At 44.8% G+C, this 22,246-nt stretch overlaps 1 protein-coding gene across 6 annotated transcripts in view; it reads right to left on the bottom strand.

The window, feature by feature from the left end:
• Positions 1-22,246, bottom strand: part of WDFY4 (WDFY family member 4) — a 281,403-nt gene that overhangs the window by 121,439 nt on the left and 137,718 nt on the right. For 5 of the 6 annotated variants that reach the window (XM_059397992.1, XM_059397994.1, XM_059397995.1 and 2 more), the window contains exons 37-39: positions 20,120-20,241; positions 18,757-18,942; positions 16,826-16,962 (exon numbers count right to left, since the gene is read on the bottom strand). In XM_059397992.1, coding sequence (XP_059253975.1) covers positions 16,826-16,962; positions 18,757-18,942; positions 20,120-20,241 — 445 coding nt within the window. Of the gene's footprint in view, positions 1-16,825; positions 16,963-18,756; positions 18,943-20,119; positions 20,242-22,246 lie in introns of those variants that run through there. The other variant, XM_059397997.1, reaches the window with a different exon arrangement.

Here is a 22,246-nt window from a genome sequence, read left to right as displayed (position 1 = left end):
CTATTTACAGTAGCACAAATGACACACCATAAATATCAACACATGGAAGAATGGCTTATCCTTTTGAGAGGATATTAAGCAGTCACCACAAATCATGCTCTTCCAAATGGCCACCACTAGCCCACATATTGTTTTTGTGTTCCCTTTGGGCAGACACTGTTCTAGGCCTGGATGGATGACTTGAATAGTGGAACAAAGGCTGGATTTTAGCTTCCTTTTGCCACTCTGGCCAGATGTCTTAACATGTAACTGCTACAATCACTCACTGCAGCTCTGATGTCAAATAAGATTTAAGGATATGGAACTGAGTTTTTGGTATATTCATATTTTTTAAAGACTTGATTTATTTATTTGACAGAGAGAGTGAAAGAGATCACAAGTAGGCAGAGAGGCAAGCAGAGAGAGAGGAAGGGAAGCAGGCTCCTTCTGAGCAGAGAGCCTAATGTGGGGCTTGATCCCAGGACCCTGAGATCATGACCTGAACCAAAGGCAGAGGCTTAACCTACTGAGCCACCCAGGTGCCCCAATATATTCATATTTTTAAAAGGAGGTTAGAAAACCAAATGTTAGCAATAACAAAAACAATTAAATGTATATGAATTTGCATAGAAAAGAAAACGTAATAGAAAATAGTATTGCGTGCCAAATATTTCCAGTTCTCTCCTCCTGTAGGTACATGGCATGATTACCCTTCCTGTTACCTTTGAGCTATGTGATGCTGGGGAGAAGCGTGCAGAAGCTTGAAGGGCTCACGAGCAATTCACTAAGTTCTTTATTAATTGCCACAGCAGCATTCAATGTTCTAGACTCAATGTTCTGCTCCATGAGCCAGTGTCTCTGAGTGAGGACAAGGTACAGCAGACTCCTGGCCAACTCACACAGTACTTGTAGCACAAGGAAGAAACATGACTTTGCAATTTTAGGACAATTAGATGTGGGGGTGTTTGTTACTGCACCATAACTTATCCCGAGTGATACACATTCCAAAAATGTTAGAACGTTTACAGTGGGATGCATTAAAACACATAAAATTCATACGGATTCATTTTTGTAATCAGTGAAAAAAAAGATCAAGAGAGCACCAGTGAAAGCAAGTGTGAGATCAATGAAATACTCTCAGCAAAAAGCTGGAGCAATTTGAGCACAAGATACATAACAGGCTTAATGGACGACAGCCCAAATTATAAAATAAATATGCGTGAGTCCCTCTTGATACAAATAAAAGATTGAATAAATAATGGGGCAGAAGAGATAAACCTTTCCTTACAGAGAATTTCAAACAATAGATGTAGATGTTTCCCTCACCAGGAGGCCACCCGTAAGGGTGGGCTGGACTTAAGGACTTGCTTCCAAAGAATCAAGTATGGGAGGAGGACAAGAGGAACTCTGCGGCGGAACAATCTGGCAGACACCACCACGACCATGTGATGATGCTACATGTGTGTCACGCACCCCGGACCGGACACAGTATGACCAGAAGCATACTTCTCCTCTGTGATCTTCCTACCAAGCTCCATGACCCAAGCTAATTAGGAGAAAATACTGAGCAAACCAAAACTGAGGCACACTCTACAAAATACCTGACCAGTACTCCTCAAAACTGTCAAGGTCATGAAAAACAAGGGAAAATCTGAGAAATTGTCACAAATCAGAGGAGCCTAAGGAGACATGGTAACTCAGTGTAATGTGGGGCTCAGGTCTGGATCCTGGATTCATGGGAAAACTAGTGAAACTCAAAATAGCACCTGGAATTTAGTTACTAGTAATGCATCAATGTTAGCTCTTCACTTTGAAAAAGGCACCATGGTAATTTAAGATGTTAACACCAGGGGAAACTGTGTGAGTTGTATATAACAGTACTGGATGAACATGAAAAGTACATGAAAGGTATTCCTAAGTAAAAAGCATATTGGAAAATACAATGAAATTCTCACAAGCTTTCTACCTAAACTCCATCATGAAACTGAGGTGGAAGATAGGAGTCACCGTTCTCCCAGTCGGACACAGTCCCACATCTCCCTTGGGTATAAACAACTCATTGTACTGAGTGTGATTCTCACGTTTAAAGACAAATAATTTTAGGTTAATCTTGCTCCCCCTAACTGCATAAGCCAACCCCTTCATCAGACATTTGACAAAGAAATAGTAACTTATCCCCCCAAAATGGTAGGAAATCTGCCTGGTGGATATAGAGAAGGTTGGTGCCAAATTCACAAAGTCACCATGGTATCGTTCTTGGTGAATAATGTAAAGGAATTTTAAGAGTACTGTTGACAACTTGATTTTCATTTCATGAATGTATTTTTACACTTAATCCTATATAACATGATTCCACTGTGGGCAGTCTTCACAATTTTTTTGAAAGTTTCTAAGTATTCATTAATAATTCCATAAAGAAAAAACAATCACCATGCTGTTTGATTTTAGTGTCAAATCTAGATTCCTTTAACCTCTGACTTTCTCTGGCCAAAGGAAAAAGAGACAGGTTCAAGTAAAACTCAGGTGAATTCCCATTTACCAAGGGAGACGTGAAACCAGATGTGGAAGAAACTCCCATCCCCAAGGATCTCCGTTCTCACTGGTCACTCTCACTGTCACTCACCAGTCCCCTCTTCTCCACTGGTGGGGGCTGAGAGGAGGAGAGATTTAACAGTGCAATGTCACTGAGTCTGTGTGTGCGGTTTGTAGTTAACATGAAACCATCATTAATACTCGGCTCTTTCCTGGAACACCTCCTCGGGGCTCCCAGGGCAGAGCAGAAACCCTGTGAGAGTAGTACTCTGAATTACAGTGGCTCATCTCCCACCAGCCCTGTCCCTCGATTAGAATAAGCTCCTCGGGGACACTGTCCAGGCAAACAGAGGCAATGACCAAAGTTTGAAAGACTGAAATGAAACTCATAGACTGCTGTCACTCTGCTGGGCCGAATTCTCTGTCCCTGGTTATTCCCTGCCCGGAGTGAGACACTCGATGGGATCAGGATTAAGGAGAACCTCAGGGTCAGTGGCAACAATTTCGGGTCTGGTCCTCACACCCTTTGCACTTTAAACCCGTCTTAAATTCAATATTTTCCGGGTTGTAAAACATTCAATGAAGTTTTTCTGTTATGCCTTCTCTGTATAAGGCTGACACATCTACCTTTAAATATAAGTCCTTGGTGGAGACCAGGTTTGGGTTCCCTGACAAAAGAAATTAAACACTTTCTTTGTTTGTGGTTAGTCATATATGTCTATACATGCACCCATCCAATGTTAGCAGACTGATAGAAAGAAGGGGCGTCTGTCCAGTGAGCAAGACGTGATCGTGATCAAGGGGTCTCGGCAGGGTATCTATTGGATGACTCCAGCCAGGAAGCGCTCTTTTCTCCAAGTGCCCAGATAATTGTGCTTCTCTCTGCTATGGAGACACAGCCCCAGATTTGTAATAAGTGTCAAGCAATACCAGAATAATAATCATATTTCCAGCAGGACTGACAAACAACCGGTGCTCCAAGTGGCTGAGGAGGGACCCGATCGCCACAGCTCAATTCGTCTCGTGTTAAATTCACTCACGTATTCATTTCTAAGATGAACGGTGGTTTCTAATTTGTCTTTTTTCAACTGTGATGTTTTTATTAAATTCGATTGTCATGAGTACATGGAGCATGACTACTTAAACAAACAAAAAAAAACCCTCCAGGGCAGCAAAGGATGAAAGCTCTGGAACTGTAGGTGCTGGGACTTCTCAAGGAAGCCACCCTCCCTCCTCTTGGCCTCCTGCTCAGGTGTCAGGGCCTCCACGAGGCTCAGACGGATGGGGAGTGAGAGGAAAGAGATGTCTGCTGCTGAAGCCCCCGGGCTGTGCTGCTTTGTTACGGCAGCACCGGTAAACCCACATGGCTCCTTTCACTCCAGATGCTGCCTAGCAAAGGAGCGACCTGCACATGGCAATGAACATTTCAGACAAACAAATGGGAGTTGCGGTTCAGAGGGAGGCTTCCTTCTTTAGTCTTTAAGAAGAATGGGGGTGGCCACAGCCGGAGTTCCCTGAGGACAGCGCTAACCTTATCCCTGTCTTCCTGGATGCCGTGCACACCTGCTCACCTCTGCTGTCTCAGCGGTCACAGGTCTCGGGGGACTCTAGGGGGCAGGGGGGGCCTGCATGTAGCTCGCAGGTAACAAAATCAACCCCAACCCTTCCCTCTCCCTTAGGCTGGTTCTCACAGCTGCGGCCACTGTGAGGACAAATAGAGCTTCGGCTACGCAGGGGCCCAGCCAGGCTGGAGAGGGCACGCAGGCTTTCAGAAGGGGCACGGTTTTAAAGTCCAGGAGAAGCAGTTGGTCCCATGGAAGGGGGAGGCTCTTCCCGGCAGACAGGACCACGTTTGCCAGAAAATATGGAAGGGAGAGGACAGAGTGCGTTGTAACAAAATACGGAATTGGGTCTGACTTGAAGACAGTGCAGGACGGGGGCGAGGGATGGGCTTGGAAAAGCATTGAGATCGGGCTTCTTGCAGTGGGGTTGTGGGTCTGCATCCTCTAGCCCGGACAGGGTGGCGGTACATGCTTCTTTTTGATCAGGGACATGAGAGGCTCAGATCGGATCTTTAAAAACTCACAGTGGGAGTGGCCAGGAGACGCTGGGCAGGGGGGACCGCTTAGCTCTCCCTATCTCCCTGTGCTCAAGCACTTCGCCTCTTGGCAGAAGAGTAACTGGTGGGCGGGGAATACACATATGAACTATTCTGCCTCTGGCTCCACAATGGCAGCCAGAAAGCCAGAACCGTGTAGGTGCTGGACAGGATCTCTTTATAGACGGCGTGTTTATGATCTTCATTCCCCAGGAATTGGCTTTCTTATTCCATGATTATTTTTCCTGATCTCATTCCTTTATTTTATTACATGCATCCTCATCTAAAGGTTCCATAAATCCTCTGAGGGGTGAATCAGGATATAAATACATACACGAAATTAAGGAAAGATAAACTGGATATGCTATTCTGCTAGTGCCAGACTACCAGCTGAGCCACAAGGCAGATGGTCACAACTGTCCCTCTGCACCTGGAGGGGCCCCTTCCTCCCTAACGATCTCCCCTCACATCCTTCCTCCTCGCCCTCCTCCTCCTCCTTATCTAGTTCAAACTCCTCCAGAAAGCCCAAGTGAGGTTCCCTCTCCTCTGGGCACCTCCTGAGCCTGAACCTCTTATTATGGTGTCATTATTTCATCCTCCTACAAGGCGGGATCCCCAGGTCAGGGACTGTGTCTGTATCCACTGGGCTTATGCCAAAGGCCTGGGATAGAAGAGAAAATTGATGAATGTGCGTAGAACATTGAAAGAGGGAATGTCTGGAGAAGAGATGTGTGCTTAGAGAGAGAGAGGCATGGACATGTAGATGCAGATGGAGGCATGGATGCCAATGTATTTTCTGACCCTCTAGAGAAGCTAGAAGGGCACTTGACCGCTGGTTCCTGCACTCTTCTCTGGGACCACTCTCCCGTTGGAGCTCCCTGCTCCATTGATATGGACCTTTCTCTCTATCTCTGTTCTCCAGTGTACAAACTCACTCCCGCTGTTGAGCCTTGGCACTAGCTGGGTCTGTTTCAGGAGTCCACATTCCCCAGATGCTGGAGGGCTCTGCTTCCCTCTCAACTTCATGATCGCTTCCAACCCACAGTGATCTTGAGGCAGTCTCCAGCACATCATCTATTTCCTTCCGATTATGTTGGACTATCTAATATTTTCTCATCTGTTCACTTTTGCTTATAGTCTGTTTTCCCGGAACCAAGAGCAGACACTTCGCCTGGTTCCCCAGCCCGTACAGCAGCTTCTAGACATAGAAATCCATGAGCTGGGAACCATCTGCAAGAACCGATCAGACACGTGCTTATTCAATTGCCCTTTAGTTTCACTCGATAGCCCCAGCTACTTCCTTTGTCACCCCTAATAATAACAGTAGATCAACCAGCCCCTGAGGACCTCACAACCTTTCTCCCAGGCCCCCAAGACTGGGCGACCATTCTTCCTTCTGCTGTCCCCTCTCTCCCTCCTGTGCCTGGCTGTGGAGCCAAGTTGACACCAGCCCCCATCGGCAACATCAAAGCGAAGAAAATTTCAGAACTTCGTGTTCTGAGACTTTGAAACACTTTTTTAATTAACCAAAATGGTTTCTCATAATAGATGGGTCCCAGGGCGAGAAGGCGGCTGTAACTCACATGGCAGGCGCCTGGTGGCCACACTGGAAGCAGACCCTAGCGGGTTGTGAATGGCAGCAGCGCCTCGGGAGGGCCCCGCACTCCTTCTCCACTCCACGACCATCTGCCCGCTTCTCATGTATAGAGTTGGGGCCACTTCTGTCTTGCAGACTCAAAAACGCTTTTGCATTTTTTAAGTTTTAAAAACTCAGATTTAGAGAAGTAAACAAAAATGTGTTCCATCCCCCATCCTTAGGTCATAATTTTTCAAAATTGAAAGCATTTCTTAGGATGACAATACCTTCCCCCAAATACCACATTAGTTTTTGGAATGCAGGTATGTCTCACATTAGGAAATCTAATATACAAAAATCTGAATAGATTCCTAGGTATATAATTCGTCTTTAAAAAAAAATGACTATATTCAGTTTTCAAAAGATTCAACCCATGATTCCTTTAAATTGCCAGGTTCCTAAATTAATTTCAAATCTGTTTCAACTTACAAAATATTGACCTATAGACATTTTTTTCAGAAACCCATCTACTATGATTCTTCTTAGATGCTCTCTAAGTAGGGAGATCAATAAACAGCACCAGGATTCTTTAAATATGGGGTTCATGAGTTATTCATCTCTATATTTTTAGTGAGGAACACTATGTCTGTTCAATAAATTCATGAGTTGTTGAATTTCATTGGATGAGCTATTTATGTATATTAAAATATTGTGGATTGAGCTGAAGAGTTGGGACTTCAAGTTACTTTGAAACAGTCCTCTATGACACCCCTCATAAATGGTGTACAAACAAAGCCTGATTTTATAATAAAAACACTACAGAAGAATGGTGCCTGGGTGGCTCAGTCCATTAAGCATCTGCCTTTGACTTAGGCCATGAACTTGGGGTCCTGGGGTAGAGCCCAGTGTGGGGCTCCCTGCCCAGAGGAGACTCTGCTTCTCCCTCTGCCCTTCCCCTCACTTGCTCTCTCTCTCAAATAAATAAAATCTTTTTAAAAAATACTACAGAAGAGAAAGAAAGAAAATCAGAAAATGGGAGAGAGATAAGAAGATCTAGTTACCTTTTTCAGACTAGATGTTTCTGCTTGGATAGACCACTTTGGAGAAGGAACTGCGCATTTGTCCCTAAAGACTTTTCAAACATAATTTAGATTCAATGTCCCTTTCAACAGGCAGTGGTCAGGACCTGCTGTTGGACATACGCCATTGATTTGTGGAACCTGCCTAACCTCAGTGCCTGCTCTCTTGGCGAGGGTTCAAGTTATCATCTTGTTGCCAAAAGAAAAGCAAATTTAGCCCCATTTCTTGTGAGACTGAATAACCAGAAAAGCACTGAGAGGTGGCTCTGTGCCGCTCTCGGGTGGGAGAGCCCTTGGTGCCGTGGTGTCATGGTGCATTTGTGGAGCACAGCGATTCTGCCATAACTGTGTGCTGCTCACAGATGAGGAAATGTGTGATTAGCCAGAGGCAGGACCACAAGCTAGCCTTAGGATGAAGTGAGTTACTGTTGGCATTAATTACTCATGTGTGGACTTTGCATTCTTGGGAAGTCATGATATGGTAGACCACATTTCAAGATAAGATTTAGGAATAAACAGTTGAGAGGAAAGTTCTGGTAGAGAAAATTCCATTTGTTCACTGAGTAGGTGGTTGCTGCCTATTTGAAGAAGGTCAGCATCATCTGATTTTAGCAGTGGGATCTCTTGGTCAGACCAAGGTCTCTGCTAGCTTACACTATCCTTTACGTGAGTGGGGAAAAGAAGCCCCTTTTGGACTGACAAATGAGAGCAAAGATGCAGACCACACCGCAGCTCACAGCTTGACAGCTGGGACAGAAGTCAGGCCCCAGCCCCAAAACTGCCTATCTCAATGGACAGCCCTGGGTGGGTTTCCTCTGGCGTGATGTCTCTGTTTGTCATAGTCCAGCCAGCCTCAGGCCCCCTCACCAGTCCCTGTACCATGCTAACTGTTCCCCACTTGCCCCAGGAGACCAGCCTCTCTCTGCCCGGACTATAGGGAGGTCCACATCCACAATGATGAGCAGCTAGTGATTCAGCAGGCTCTACTCATGGCTAGAGTCTGACAACAATCCTTTCAAGAGAACGAGGGACAGCCTCTCTTATGCCACTGTATTCTCTCTGCATTTATCTGAAATCTCGTTCACACAAAACCAAGGGGCCTAGGTCTGGCAACACCTAAATCCATCCCTGGAAACATCATCCAGAAAGGGACTGGGGATGTTCAATGGCATCAGCAGAGAATTTCCTTCTCACTAAACAAATGACATCAGGTTAATGCTCAAAGGGCCCAGTATCTCCATGCTAAAATATGGGGGAGGTGCGCATCCTACCCACTGAGCTGTGACAACAAACCATGAGCTTTACTAAAACATGGGCATTCCGGGATTCAGTTGGTGTTGTTTAAAAAAATGCAAACTTTGGGGATTTGGGCATGGTGGCTTCTGTCTTGGACCCTCTTTTCCAGCAAATGTCTGGGGACTCTGTGATGTTTCAGGAAGGGTCCTCATCTGATGAGGTTGCTGTATTTAGCATAACAGTTGTAATATCTCATTATAATAAATTAAGTTATACTATTTCATCAGAAACCAAGGGGCCGCCCTAAAAAGGAGAGAAACGTGAACTTGCAATCAAGGATGGCTGGACCACAAGTTTGCTCTGTGCCCCTTCCCTCTTTCCTGTGTATAGATGGGCATGTGTGCGACCTGCACTTAACAAGCCACTGATTACATTCCCTGAATCTAACCGGATGGAAGGAATACATTAAAATACTTGATCTAAAATACCTCTAAAGGGCAAAATCATCTAGAGATTTAAGTTACAGAAGGTTTTCAGAAAAAAAAATCACTTGTGATTTTTTTAAACACAAGACACAAACCAACGTGTCGAATAAAATGATCAAAGAAGAACAAAAGCACAAAGCACAGTAGCAAACGTATCAACTCAACGCCGTGTGTCGTGTAAGTACTCTAACCTGGCAATGATTCAAACACCGAACAACAGAATGGCAACTTTAATATATACCATTAATAGCAAAATGTCGGCTTTTATTGAAGAAAAAAACAAAAACTATGTTGCTCTAAGCAGTTTTGAAATGAATATCTAATTCAAAACTTCCCCTGTGCATATAATTGCATGCTAATTTACATTTTAATTACTTCCTAAGAAATCAAAAGCATTTGTTGACAGTAGAACATAATGTCAACTTCACGGTGCCCTGTTGGTGGATGCTTAATGAACTTAATTAGATAATTAGTGATGTTAATTGTCCTTCTATTATGAAGATAAGGATGTCTCACAAATGATGCACTTGGTAAAGAAACATCATTAAAGGTATCAGTGTTTGCTTTGTTCATTTGCTTCTATTTTTCAAACTCCTGGACCAAGGACTTTTGATGGACATTTAAGATTTCCTTAAGATGGAAAGAGGAAAGCCACGGTCTCTATCTGCCCATAGCCATTCTTCCGTCTTGTTCTGGAGAGTACTGCTCTGTGGGTGATGCTGCTGCTTTTTCAAATCCTCTGCTGTCGGGACCTGTCGTCCACGTTCCCTTCTATATGGAGTTTCTTGTTCCAGCCGACTCCTTCCTGGCCACCTCTTGATGACAATGTGACGAGTGGGTTCTTATCTCAACTGTTTGAAGAATAGGGTGTGTGTGTGTGTGTGTGTGTACCGTATGAGTATGTCAAGGAATAGTGGGAAAGAAAGTGAGCACCCTGGTTAGGCGCCCAGACCACTTGAAAAACAACTAAAAGGCAATGCAGGCGTACATACGCACATGTATACACACACACACGCACGGCGTTGCCGCAGCCTGGCTGCCTTCCCATGAGCCTATGACGCTGTGTTCCCACCTCCACCACCTGGATGGTCTGTTCTGGGTGTGGTGTCAGAATACCACTTCCTGCAAGACCGGGGCCACAGTTCATGCTACATAACTTCAGGTTCAGTGAAATAGGAAACTTCAGGGTTTGAGAAATAAGATGGTGGACCTCATCATTTTTCTCTTTCTTGCTCCCTAACACATCTACAACCAGAGTGTAATGGGAGTCCCTTCTGAAATAATTCTAGTCCAGACGTACCATGAAGAGCTCTAAGCCAGGCCGGGAAGAGTGACACTATTTTTAGGGCCAGTTATCTCTGGAAAAGCATCAGGAGAAAGTAAGTCACTGGCAGCCTTGCCCACGGCAATTATAAAAACCAAGATTCCATTTAGCAGAAGGCCTTAGTCACCGTGCTCACATCCATAGAGGGTTTTACACTTTCCAACATCTCTTTTTAAATCATACTTCCATTTGTGTCCGAGTGGTTTTATTCCTCTAACACATAGTCTCATTTAATTACTTGTTCACAAGCCTTTTCCCACCACCAAACACAATGGGGTTTTCCAACAACACAGCATTGTGATTTCTTACCAAGTGCTTGATTTTAGGTTTTCTGAATCACTCTTCTCTTTCCTATGATTTCCAGTGGCTTTGTCCCTCCAGTTCCTCTCTTGATTTGCTGACAGAGGATGTCTCCCTGCCCTTTTGCCATGCCAGTGAGAACATACTATGAGGATCGCTCCTCTGGCCCAATTTTAGAATTCCTCATGTGTCTTAATTTCCCCCCAGATTTAGGCCACCTGTCTCCATACATCTCTCTTAAAGGCACATTCATCTCCTGGGAAAACCCTTTCTCTCTTGCCCACAAATACCATGTTGAATTTACAACAAGTTTAAGTAAAAACAGTCCACATGAAACCTTCTGAATTTCAGATTTTTAAAATTTCTTACAGATTTCTGACTGAAACTCTTACGGTAGCCAGACTCTGGGAACTCTGTCTTTAGTTTTCACAGCTGCATTTTGACTTCCTCAGGTGTTACCTGCTACTCCACCACTGACCTCCCTTCGTGTCAAAGCCCACATGCTTGTTCAGGTTTTGTTCATGTGGACACTTCTCCAAAGACATACAAATGACCAACAGGCACATGAAAAAATATTCATCATCATTTAGCCATCAGGGAGATTCAAATCAAAACCACATTGAGATACCACCTTACACCAGTTAGAATGGCCAAAATTGACAAGACAGTAAACAACGTGTGTTGGAGAGGATGTGGAGAAAGGGGAGTGGTAGGAATGCAAGCTGGTGAAGCCACTTTGAAAAACGGTGTGAGGATTCCTTAAGAAATTAAAAATAGAGTTTCCTTATGACCCTGCAATTGCACTACTAGATATTTACCCCAAAGATACAGATGTAGTGAAAAGAAGGGCATCTGTACCCCAATATTCATAGCAGCAACAGCCACAACTGCCAAACTGTGGAAAGAGCCAAGATGCCCTTCAATGGACGAATGGATAAAGAAGATATGGTCCATGTACACTATGGAGTATTATGCCTCCATCAGAAAGGAGGAATACCCAACTTTTGTATCAACATGGAGGGGACCGGAGGAGATTATGCTGAGTGAAATAAGTCAAGCAGAGAGAGTCAGTTATCTCTTGGTTTCACTTACTTGTGGAGCATAAAGAATAGCATGAAGGACATTAGAAGGAAAGGATAAGTGAATCAGGGGAAATCTGAGGGAAAGATGAAGCATGAGAGACTGTGGACTCTGAGAAACAAACTGAGGGTTTTGGAGGGGCAGGAGGTATGGGGTTAAGTGAGCCTGGTGGTGGGTATTAAGGAGGGCACTTATTGCATGGAGCACTGGGTGTGGTACATAAACAATGAATCTTGGAACACTGAAAAATTTAAAAAAAAATTTTAAGCCCATTTCTTTCTATTTTCAAAAATCTCTTCTTAGCCCTCGGGCTCTACTGCCCCATGAGCCTTTTCCCCAGGTGAATGACAGCTGAGGCTTCCACGGTAAATCCCAAGCATCCCCCAAACTCAGAAGCTCTGAAGCACCAAACTCAAAAGCATTGTGTCCTCATCAGTCCCTCCCCTCCTTCCGGAAACAGGGGCACTGAGTTCTCTGAGGCTCATTGTGCCTTCAGCCTCAGCAAGACCAAAATCACACAGCAGCAGGAGATGAATACAAACACGCCAGAAAGAAAGCCCAGGAACTGCTTGATCACTCCCCCAGTGCTGGCTAAAGCCTTCCCATTCTGCACACTTGCTTCCCTTTCTGCAATTTTTATTTGGATTTTGTGATTTCTTTAAAGAGAAAATAAGTGTACAGGAACAGTTATGCAGGAGATGATATGATGTCTGGGATGTTGCTTCAAAATTATTCCGTGCAGCAGGGGAAAGTGGGTAGTGATAGAGATAGAGACAATATTGGCCATGAGATGAACATTGTGGATGGGAAGTGATGGATAGATACATGGGGATTCATCTTATTATTTTCTCTGTTGCGGTATATGTTTGAGATTTTTCACAATGATTTTTAAAAGAGATAGTGGGTAAAGCGCTCAGAATCAGAGGGTCAAAAATGTCATTTCCCTTGCCAAGGACCCAAGCCAGGCCTGCCCTTTGTTCAGCTGTCTCAGTTGCTGGCCTCAACCAGCATCTCCTCTTCTACCAGGGGCAGGCTACTCAGGAGCTGGAGCTGGGACGGCGAGCCTGGGCACACATTCAAGGAGGCAGCCAATAGCATGTCTGTGGTCACCCTGACGGCGCAGGTGTCTGGTCTCTGAGATCAAAGTTCCCACGTGTGGGCACAGATGGTCTCACTGGAGGCCCTAGTGTACCTGGTGGGTGCACAGGGCTCACCCACAGGACAGCTATGAGACACCAGGGATCTTGGAGCAAATGTGTCTCACTTTGGTGTCCTCTGACTGTGGTGCTTTCTCAATTCTAATTAATTCTATTAATTCTCTTCCCTACTTGAGCCATTCCCACTTTGAAGCCAGCAACTGGAAACTTGCTCAGCTAACTCCAAAGGCCACAGAAACATGGACACTGGGGCTGGCCCTGCTCCAGAAGGTCTGACTCCTCCATAAGGCTCTCAGCTTTGTTTGGAGGCAGCAGTGTGTGTCTCCCTCTTCAGGTGGGGTCCACCCGGCCCCCGTATGGAACAGCTGCGCACACATGTACCACTGATCCCAGGAGGAAAGTGGGGCAAAATCCAGCTCATGTTTGCTGAACCAGACATAGCTGTACTCATCCAGACTAGAAGTGGCCCTGAACTTTTACAGGCTTTTACAGGCTAGAAGTGACCCTGAACTTTCAACCCTCTTCCTCAAGGAACCCTTGTTCTTCCCATGCTCTGCAGATCCAACAGAACCATGGGACACACGCTCCTGCCACACCTGCCACAGCCACTGTCCTTTCTTCTCACTGCCTGATTACAATGAGGTCAGAGCCTCTGCCTGTGGCAGCCGCCTTCTTTTGCTCATCCCAACCTTGGTTCAACAGAATTCTCTTGTGCATCTTTTTTGATCTCCACTGCTCTAACTCCTGCCCCTGCAGCCTCCATTATCTCCCATCTAAATGATGTCACAGCCCCCAGCCTGGCCCCTCCCTCGGGGGCTCTAACCTCCAATCCTACCCCTAGAAACAGACACACACTGCTCTCCCACAGCTGAAGCCCTCACTTTGGCCACATCCAGCATGAGCCACGGCGTCCTCCCTGCGTCCTGCCATGACCTCGATCACCCCCCTGCTCATAGGCCTCGCACAGACTCATCCTCACGGCCCCTTCCCACCCAGCCTCTCAGGTCCTGTCTGTCTATTTCCTGTTCGCTGATTCTCTTTCTTTAAAAAAGAAAAAAAAAAAAAAGAGCTAATGCTCTTAAAAAAGAAAAAGATTTTGGAATAATTCTGCATTTACAGAAAAGTTGCAACGATAGTCCAGAGGGTTCAGTCAACCCCTCACCTGCTTCCCCATAATGTTAACAACATACATGGTGCGTCTGTCAGAGCAAAGCAACCCTCACGAGTTGTTGATGTTTTTTCAACTTCTTGTTAAACAAGAAAGTCTAAAGCTGTGTTGGCAAGTGGCACATGGTGCTGGGAGGAGGAACGGTCAACTAGGGTGCACACTCATGGTTGCTCTAGGGTGGACATGAGGAAGAAGCTTCCAGGACACCATCTTTGGCCTATGGTGGCCTCAAGGGAGCCCAACGTCCCCAGCTCCGCCCAACAGGCTGACCCCCACAGCCTTCATTCACTCCAGGAGAGGCCACAGCCTCACCATCTGATCCCAGAGGGGCCTGTGATGGGGTCAGGAGAAGAAAAGGAAGAAATAACCTCCATCATACCAGCCTCGCCCCCAAGTTCAGCTCACCTGCCAAGAGGAAAACATTTTCTACTGAAAACAAAGATAGGTAAGCGGCATTAGAAATGGTACATCGTATGTCTCACTCCAAGAACAATTTATCAGTGCTGCAGAGCTGTCAGCTGCTGACATGATAAGGAATAACACCAAATGAATAATGTTTCCTCCAAAATCAACTCCTTTAATTACAAGCCTCTTCTTTCCAGAAGAGAGACAGAAGATGCAGAAACACCAATTTCATGCACTTGTGCCTGAATAATGTCTCCATGCTGCTTTTTCCAGATGGCGACCTTCTCACTGGAGGGACTAATGATGTGGCATATTTAGGCAAAAACCAATAACGGAGTCTTTAACCTTCAACAACAAAAAGCGTGTTGTACAAAATGTTCCTTGGGATACATTAGAAAATATCAATTACATTGCTCACTGAGGTGTAATCAGCTGTAATAATCAAAATTAATTTTTAAAAATAATTAAACAGACCCCAGGGCAAATAGTTGATGCTCTTCTCCTATGACATCACAGTCTACATATGTACCTGAGAAGTTGTGCCTTCTGCTAGCAACAAAGGCATCTCACGGGGATGAGTGATGGGTGCCGGATGGGAAGGCTACTGAGTTTCATCCCAGCCAAAAGAGAGAAAACATTTTATTCCCTCGCTCCGTACAGTACCACACACTTATTTTAAGAGCCTCCTCTGTACCACGCACTGTGCCCGGCCCAGACCGAGTTACAGGATTCTCCAAAGCAAAGGCACAGTTCATTTTAAAAAAATTAAAACATAAGTCTACTTTGTCTCAAAAGAAATTTATCTTTAAAGAGTCTGCAAGATAATACAACCTGAAGACAGGATGCCCAAATCAGATCGAAGACAGACGAGGTTCCAGCAGAAAGGCAGAAGCAGGGAGAGGGGTGTGTGCACATACGTGTGTGCATGTGTTCACGTGTTTTGCAGAATTTTATGGGGCTAGGTGTGTGTAGTTATATAACAGCCTGGCCCCAGTCACCTCTCCAAGCTTCTGAGTGCCCAGACGACCGTGCCGAGAAATGTAACTGCAACAGACGTTCTGGTGTTTGCCAGTTGCTCCGGAAAAGCACAGGCCTTCCTGCTGGTGACAGCCGGGGGAGACTTCCCCTGGGATTGCCCTCTCCCCACTTCAGTCCAACCACACTGTTCTTTGCTGCCTTAGAACACCCCAGTTCACGCTCATCTCAGCGCCTTTGTCTGATGGTCCTCCCTGCCTAACCACTCTTTCCAGAGTCTCTGCCTTATTTTTCTGCTCCTATGCCCCCCTTCCAGAGAGGGCTTCCAACCACCTTCTCCCAGCTACCCTGTTCCATTTTTCCTCATTGCAATTAGCACCCTCCATATTTATAAATTATGTATCTATTTATTGTTTATCTTCACCCCCTAAAATGCATCTCCAAGAAGGCAGAGAATATGTCAGATTTTCTCTCTTCTATAACCTCAGGGCTTACAGAAGGGTACAGAGTAAACACTTAATAAGTATTTCATGAGTGAATGAATGAATGAATAAACAGAGACCCCAACTGACATAGAAGACAGTATCTTCAGCAGCCTGCCTTCACCAAAGACAGAGCCAATTAAAAATTTTTTTGCCTCCAGATCTCTCAGTGTGAGCCCAGAGCAAACTGTTGTAAGCCATTTGTGGACCTACAGGGCCTTCAAACACTGTAATCTATTTCAGTGTCTTTCACATAAACCGTTTCTCAACCAATCTCCCCAGAACTCAGAGACAACCGAGTCATGCCAATGACAGTGACCTGGGAGTGGTTGGAAAACTGGCAAGAGGCACGTCAATAGCATACAAGGGTCCCCATGCAAGGCACGCCCATACCTAGCATCCCTGCTGTCCCTTCCCGGGCTGCTAGCCAGACTGAACTGGGGTCAGAGCTGACTTGGTCAAGGAACAGAAGTTCCAGAGTGAAGCCAGAGAAAGAGGGCTAGACCCCTCCTACTCGGGAGCAAGTGCTGGGGCACAGGTGGGCATGCTCCAGCTTCTGGGGCTCAGCACATCCATACCACCCTCGGGATGGTCTTCATTTTGCTGAGCCCACCCATACAACTCCTGCTAAGCGGCGAGCTAGGGCTCTCTGAACACACCTGACTCGAAAGGAGTGTGGGAACAAGACCTGGTTTGGGTTTTAACATTATAAGGAACACCCACCTGCTCTTGGAGCTCAAGGGGAGCCCATATGCACTTCAAGTTAAAGCCAGCCTAAAACCTGGCTCCCCTAGAAGTCATTTCAACTGGAAAGTCACATGCATAATCTTACATGCTCAGATGAATATGGAATTGGATCATGTCCACCAGCAACAGAGAGCAAAGACATCCCTCATGGGGTTTGGAATAAATGTGTGCTGCTTCTCTAAGGCAAGGTGTCTGAGCTCACCTCTGTCTTGCACTCAGGTTCCTTGGCCTGCCTCCCCGGCACCAGCCTCATGGCCGAAGATAAGCTACCACTCCATGAAGACATTTTGCTGTGGTGTCCCACACTCGAGCGACTGGTCAGCAACTTCTTCTCAGATGCTAGGAACAGAGAAGCAAAAAGTGTCAGAAGCAAAATTGAGGGAAGAGCATACACAATTTCTACAACTGGCTTGGCTTTTAAAGGGCCAGCCAGGGACACAAGCCCAGTGAGCCACCTCCAATAAGGATAGCAGCCCAGGCTGCAAGCACACATTGCCATCTTCTAAGCCATATAGTGTGGGTTTCAGGGTCACCAGACCCAGATTAGACTCCTAGTTCCACTGACTCAAAGTGAGATGTGGATAAATAAGCAGAAGTCCCTGTGTTCTCATCCTGTAAACTGGCAATAGGAGCATCTAACCTCATTCTGGTATCATGAAGAGTAAGTAAGATTATGCATTTAAAACATAAATGGTCGGGGGGCGCCTGGGTGGCTCAGTGGGTTAAAGCCTCTGCCTTCGGCTTGGGTCGTGATCTCAGGGTCCTGGGATCGAGCCCCACATCTGGCTCTCTGCTAAGCGGGGAGCCTGCTTCCTCCTCTCTCTCCCTCTCTCTCTGCCTACTTGTGATCTCTGTCTGTCAAATAAATAAATAAAATCTTAAAAAAAAAAAAACCATAAATGGTCGGGGCACCTGGGTGGCTCAGTGGGTTAAAGCCTCTGCCTTCGGCTCAGGTCATGGTCCCAGTGTCATGGCATGAAGCCCCGAATTGGGCTCTCTGCTCAGCAGGGAGTCTGCTTCCTCCTCCTCTCTCTCTCTCCTTTCTCTCTGCCTGCCTCTCTGCCTACTTGTGATCTCTGTCTGTTAAATAAATAAATAAAATCTTTAGGAAAAAAAAAACACAGATGGTCAAATGTACAGAATTTTCAATACATGATTGTTGGCAAAAAAGAGAGGCATTTGTAAGCAAGCACTGAGGTCCATCTCACCACTTAATTCACTGCATGTGTATGGGGACAGAGGTCCTTTTCCATTAAACTTTTCTCTGAAATGGAATCTGACATTTTGACCTCAAATTATACACAGGCATGTACATATATACATATCTTCCAGTGCTAGTTTGGAAAGCCAAACTAGCTTTTATAGAAACAAAAGTTCTATATCGCTGGGCAGTGTGGGGTGATGCACATGGAAATAACTAATTCTTGAATCACTGTGAATTTTGTGATGCTAGAAGACTTAAAACAAGTACATGGGCTATAATTTAAGAGTGATGACCACTTTAAAAACAAAGTTCCAGGTGGGTGGGCTGGCTGGCTTAGCCAGTAGGGTGTGCAACACTTGATCTCAGGGTTGTAAGTTCGAACCTACACTGGGTGTAGAGATTATTTAAAAATAAAAATTTTTAAAAAATTTAAAAATTAAAACAACATTCCTATAGCTGTATTAACTCATATGAAGGAGAAAGTGTTGAGTCACTGAAAGAATTCAAAGATCATTAATATTTTGGGGATGAAAACTTTCACTTGGAACATGAGGAACTTGAGGCTCCAGGTCATTCCATGACTTAGTACAAGGTTTCAAAGCTGGTAGGGGAATATCAGGGAAAGACCTAGAACCCTAAGCTCTAGGGTTCTAGGGTTCTAGGCTAGAGCTCTGACATGGCATACACTTTCTCTAAGAGATTACTAGAACCTGCTTGCATCTCTGGCCTTCCTTTCACCCAGGATGCAAAGCAGCATGCATTCTTTGTGAGCAAAGTTTCAGGAGGTCTCAGTGATTTCCATCCCACCCACCAAAGGGATGACAGAGAAGATGTGGTTGGAAAAGGCTCTGGGTCCTGAGCGGAACTCGGGGAAGTCTGCATCTGTGAGACCCAGCAGTTCTGTTCCCTGGGGCCAATTGGACAGAGACCTAAGTAATGCTGCCAGGCCTTGAGCATAGTCTCCTCCCAGAGTGGGGTAATCTCTTCAATCTTTACTTCACTCTCTCCAGGTTTCACAGAGAGATCGATCTTGCAGGTGTCCTCCAGCTCCTGCCGCCTCTGTGCCACGAGCTGCTGCCATAGGGTTCGCACAATCTTTTGGATGTTGTGCTGGACTGACAGAGAGAACACATCACATAGTCAGAATGGCCTTGGTGCCTCTCCCAGCAAGCATCAGGGGATGGTGTATCATGGCTGCTTTTATTGGATCTTTCTTGAATATTATTCAAGCTTGCAAAGCTCCAGCTAGAAAGCAGTCAGTTTGTAGACAATGCTGCCAATATCCAAGTGAGCTGGCCTTTCCCCCATCCCTAACTCCCCACCACCAAGTCCTGCCTGCTTCAGATGTTCAGAGCTGGGAAACATGACTGATGAACACAAGGAGTCTCTTTCTCCTACCCTCAATTCCATTAGATACCAAATAGAAAACTACCCGAGTAAGCTCTAGCTAACCAAATGCCACCTCCCCAACAGCTGTGTCTAACCTACCTTTTATGTTGGCACCTCAGAGGAATGGACACCAAGCCCAGAACCATGGCTAGGGACCCAGGACCCAAGCCAGTCCTCTTTCCTAATACTGAATCATGCTTCCTACCACCTACCAATCTCAGTGCCCTGGATTTGCCCAGATATAGACCAATCCATCAGGCCAGTTCTACTTGATGTGCCCCATAATTATAGGACCCTAAATGCCATTGGATCTTGGACCACAGAGTCACTCCTCTATAGACCATTTTGCTCACTCTAGGAGGATTAACATTTCTCCATCCACTTTACCAGCCAAACCCCAAATATGAGTGTTCATGTTGTAATTAACACTGTGTCACAGTACACTTTAAACTTAACAGTTTTAAGCACTGGCTTTGGGCACCTATGTGACCAAAAGAGAGCAATTCCTAAACACATGGACCTGGTTTTAATTTTTTTTTTAAATTTCCAATCCCTTTAACTTGTTTTGATATTAGCAAATATAAAAATAAATTCCATCAAGCCAAAAATCTCATGGAAATAAGGAATTTATTTACTCCATTCCCATTTTCTAGAGAAGAAAGTTGAGAAAGAGCCAGTTTCAACGAGGTAAGATGACATTCCAGTTCCCCTATTGAGCAGTCCAAAGGAAAATTCAAGGGACCTCTTGAGAAGTGAAATCACCTTATGGTAAAGCCCCCTGGAATTTTATAGTAAGTCCTCCAAGTTCTTAGCCTGACCAAGTCCTACAGAGTTGAAGAATGTAACCCAGAATTTACCACCACCCAACCACTCTCCCAAAAATAAACATCAAATATAAGGTACCATCGCTCAAACTTGGTAAGTCTTCCTCTCCTTTTTCTCTCCCTTCTTCATTTGGAGAAAGAAACACTTGATGATAAGGAGTCATTCTAGGCTTGGGTTCCAATCCAAATCCTTCCGGATAACTAGGAGACAAGAGATTTTTCACTATAAACTCCAGTTTCCTTGGGATCATTCTATTGTTCTCTATTACAAATAATCATCCTTCAAACTTAGTACATATCAACTGGAAAAACTTGTCTATTTGAATTTAAGCAAACACCTCACAACTACTTCCATGACAGATACACAATTAGGAACAGAAAAAATTCTTTTTTTAAAAATTCCAGTCTTATTAAATCTAATTCATACTCCCAGCAGATTCCCTGAACCTTCTCCTGGTTTCCCAATGATCAGAACTGGTCATTTGTTTTTGTAGACTCCCAAAATATTGAACTCTGCCTTTGCTTGGCACTGACCTCATCCCACCTGAGAGGGGCCAGGCTAGCTTCATGGGCCTGTGATCTGTACACTTTCACAAGGTCCACACTTAAAAAGGTTCTGTGCTTGGGCTCTGCTGCCATTGTCTTGAAATCTTAGTAATTTTTTAAAAGATTTTATTTATTTTTTTGACAGACAGAGATGACAAGTAGGCAGAGAGGCAGGCAGAAAGAGGGGGTGGGGAAGCAGGCTCCCTCCTGAGCAGAGAACCGGATGCAGGTCTCGATCCCAGGACTCTGAGATCATGACCTGAGCCAATTTAAGGCAGAGGCTTAACCCATTGAGCCACGCAGGTGCCCCGAAATCTTAGTAATTTTTGAACAAGGCCCCACATCTCCATTTTTCCTGCACATCATGAAGTTGGTTCTAAATGGAGGCACAGTGGTTTGCATCTGAAGTTCCTCATGAACCATGTTTTCTAGGCTCCTAATCCATGTGCCTTCTTCTCTGGGCCCCTTCAGTCAACTAAGCAGAACATCCACTCAGTACAAGTTTGTGGATTGAACCAAAAATGACAAACAAGGAGATGAAAATATACCACCATATGACAATCCATTCTTGAAATTCCTAGAATAAAGTCCTTTTGGATTTGGAGGCCCTTTAGCTGAACAGAGGGATCTGAGCAAGTTGGAAATTCAAGTATACACATACGCTGGCACTCCTCTGTTCTCACCTATGCTTCCAACATGGGTAGGCTTACTTCTTAAAACACAGGCAAGAGAGCAGAACCTCCCACTTTAACCCAGCAAAAAGGAATTCTTCTGTATCAAACAAATAACACGGCAAGGGCCTCCTCTGGGCTAGAAGTGTTTTCCAGTGATTGCCAGAGAGTTTTAAGACAAATCAAGTTGAATTTGCTAACATTCAATAGTCAGTTTGACCGGATTTTTGGATTTTTTTTTCAAGTAATAAAAATAAGAATAAACAACAACAGTAGCAACAACAAGAAGACAAGAGCAAAGTATAATATCGCATAGGCCTCCTTTCCTTATGCTCAACACAGTTCTATTATAAGAGATCGTATTTGTACGCAGTATGGTGCCAAGCCACTGGTGATAGAGAATATTCACAGAGAAAAAGAAGAATGTACATATACACAGAGAAATCTAACATATTCTCAGAATTTTGGATTTAAGAAAATTATTTAAATAAACTTAATTCAGGGAGTGCCTGGGTGGCTTAGTTGGGTAAGCATCCAACTCTTGGTTTCAGCTCAGGTCGTGATCTCAGGGTGGTAGGATCGAGCCCTGTGTCAGTCTCCATGCTCAGTGCAGAGTCTGCTTATCTCTCTCCTTCTGCTCCTCCCTCACAGCACATGCTCTCTCCCTCTCATACAAATAAATAAAATCTTTTAAAAATTAAACTTAATTCAGTTTCTTTTTATTAGTATTTCTTTTTTTTCTTTTCTTTTTTTTAATTTATTTTTTTATTTTCAGCATCACAGTATTCATTATTTTTGCACCACACCCAGTGCTCCATGCAATCCGTGCCCTCTATAATACCCACCACTTGGTACCCCGACCTCCCACCCCCCGCCCCTTCAAAACCCTCAGATTGTTTTTCAGAGTCCATAGTCTCTCATGGTTCACCTCCCCTTCCAGTTTTCCCAACTCCCTTCTCCTCTCTATCTCCCCATGTCCTCCATGCTAT

This window comes from Mustela nigripes, chromosome 4, assembly GCF_022355385.1.
Source record: "Mustela nigripes isolate SB6536 chromosome 4, MUSNIG.SB6536, whole genome shotgun sequence".
Lineage (NCBI taxonomy): Eukaryota > Metazoa > Chordata > Mammalia > Carnivora > Mustelidae > Mustela > Mustela nigripes.
The sequence above is the reverse complement of the archived record's forward strand: the minus strand, read 5'-3'. Positions and strand labels throughout refer to the sequence as shown.